Here is a 2,096-nt window from a genome sequence, read left to right on the forward strand (position 1 = left end):
CAGGCCTCCGAGGCCCAAACTTGGAGTGGCTGGAGAAATTCTGAGCACTTCTGTAGACAAGGAGGAGGCTCCTCTTCTTAGATCCCCAATAAAAATGTGAACCCCCCCAAAAAATGAGTGTGCCAAAAATATATACATTTTAAGAAAAAAAACTATATTAAAATTGTAATACTCAAGTCATGTTTGATTTCTGCAATTACAAGAGATACAAGATACAATATACAAGATAACAAATGTTACTGGTATATATTATTACAATTTTTCTTTCTTTTTTAATTTTGTTTTTTGGAGACAGAATCTCACTTTATTGCCCTCGGTAGAGTGCACAGCTCACAGCAACCTCCAGCTCTTGGGCTTACTTAGGTGATTCTCTTGCCTCAGCCTCCCAAGTAGCAGGACCACAGGCGCCCACCACAATGCCTGGCTATTTTTGATTGCTGTTTGGCCATTGCTGGGTTTGAACCCGCCACCCTCGGTATATGGGGCCAGTGCCCTATTCACTGAGCCACAGGTGCCGCCCTTTCTTTCTTTTTTTTATTTTTTATTTTTTTGAAAGAAAGCCTATTTTATTTAAAAAAAAAAAAAAAAAAAAAGGGGGGCTCTGGGAATAGGGTTAGTCCATTCGGGCCTTCAGTGTCCTGGTGGTGATTTTGTCCTTCTCAATGATGTGGACGATGACTCCCATGCCTGACACTGCATCCCGGTCCATGGCATTCAGCATGGCTTGGGAGATTGTTTCAAACAGGTGTTCTGGATCCATCTTAGGCTTCCAAAGGGACTAACACATCCCATACATTTGTTCAGTGCAGGTGCCACTGACCACAAAGTCATCAGTCACCATGGGGCAGCCAATGAGGTCTAGAGAGCAAATGAAGGGCTTAAAGGTCTTCAGGTCCAACCCAGCAATGACTGGCTCAGTGTAGTAGGGACCAAACTGTTTTTCATACAAAAGGTTGGCCACCATACTCATGAGGGTATAAGGTTTGATCTGCCGACCTTCCTTTAACTCATACAGGTTCAGCTGGAACTTGAGGCACTGGGCAACTGTCTGGACATCAGTGGCGAGGCCGGCCAGACCGATGTACAAACGGTCACCCATGGGAAAGATCTTCTGGACGTCCGTGGTCACCATCTGGGCTTGGATACCGAAGCGCCTGTCTGCAGAGATGGCCACACAGTTCTTCCCCTTCATGGCCATGATGGCCCCTCCATTATAGGACATAATAGACATATTTGCAATATACTAGGACCCTCAATCTCCGGTGCAACTCCAGTGAATTGGTCTCTTTCTTTTTTTTAGACAGTCTCCCTCTGTCATCCTGGGTAGAGTGCAGTAGCGTCATAGCTCACAGCCTCAAACTCCTGGGCTCAAGACATCCTCTTGAAGGCTGGGCATGGTGGCTCACGCCTGTAATCCTAGCACTCTGGGAGGTTGAGGTGGGTGGATCACTTGAGCTCAGGAGTTAGAAACCAACCTAAGCAAGAGTGACACCCCACCTTCAAGAGTTTGAGGTTGCTGTGAGCTATGATGCTATGGCAGTCTACCCAGGGTGATAGGGTGAGACTCTGTCTCAAATAAATAAATAAATAAATAAATAGAAAAGAAAGAAATCCTCTGGCCTAAGCCTCTTGAGTAGCTAGGACTAGAAGTGCCCACTACAATGCCCGGATAATTTTTCTGTTTTTAGTAGATAGGATCTTACTCTTGCTAGGGCTGGTCTTGAACTTCTGAGATTAAGCAATCTACCCACTTCAGCCTCCCAGGTGTGGGCCATTGTGCTGGCTTATTATTACAATTTCAATACAGTTTTTCCTTTCTTAAAACTGTATTAAATTTTTGGCACCGTCTGTATGTACCTCTTTACACAGCTACGGCACAATTATTGCCCTTATAAGGAGCAATTTGGAATCAACTGCTTCTCTCACATGAGAATTTGACCTGAGAGACTCCACCTTCCTAAGAATGCCTGGGCTGGCTCGGCGCCTGTGGCTCAAGCGGCTAAGGCGCCAGCCACATACACCTAAGGTGGTGGGTTTGAATCCCCAGCCCGGGCCCGCCAAACAACAATGATGGCTGCAACCAAAAAATGGCCAGG

The 2,096-nt window shown here is 45.8% G+C and overlaps 1 protein-coding gene across 1 annotated transcript; it reads right to left on the reverse strand.

Moving 5' to 3' along the window:
* Window positions 1-544: 544 nt before the first annotated feature.
* Window positions 545-1,277, reverse strand: LOC100964077 (proteasome subunit beta type-3-like). The gene is given in 1 exon segment (XM_012809022.2): window positions 545-1,277. A coding segment is annotated over 1 exon segment (618 nt). The 5' UTR covers window positions 1,232-1,277; the 3' UTR covers window positions 545-613.
* Window positions 1,278-2,096: the final 819 nt, after the last annotated feature.

Source organism: Otolemur garnettii, unplaced genomic scaffold (genome assembly GCF_000181295.1).
Source record: "Otolemur garnettii isolate 467f Iridium unplaced genomic scaffold, OtoGar3 scaffold00099, whole genome shotgun sequence".
NCBI classification, from domain to species: Eukaryota; Metazoa; Chordata; class Mammalia; order Primates; family Galagidae; genus Otolemur; species Otolemur garnettii.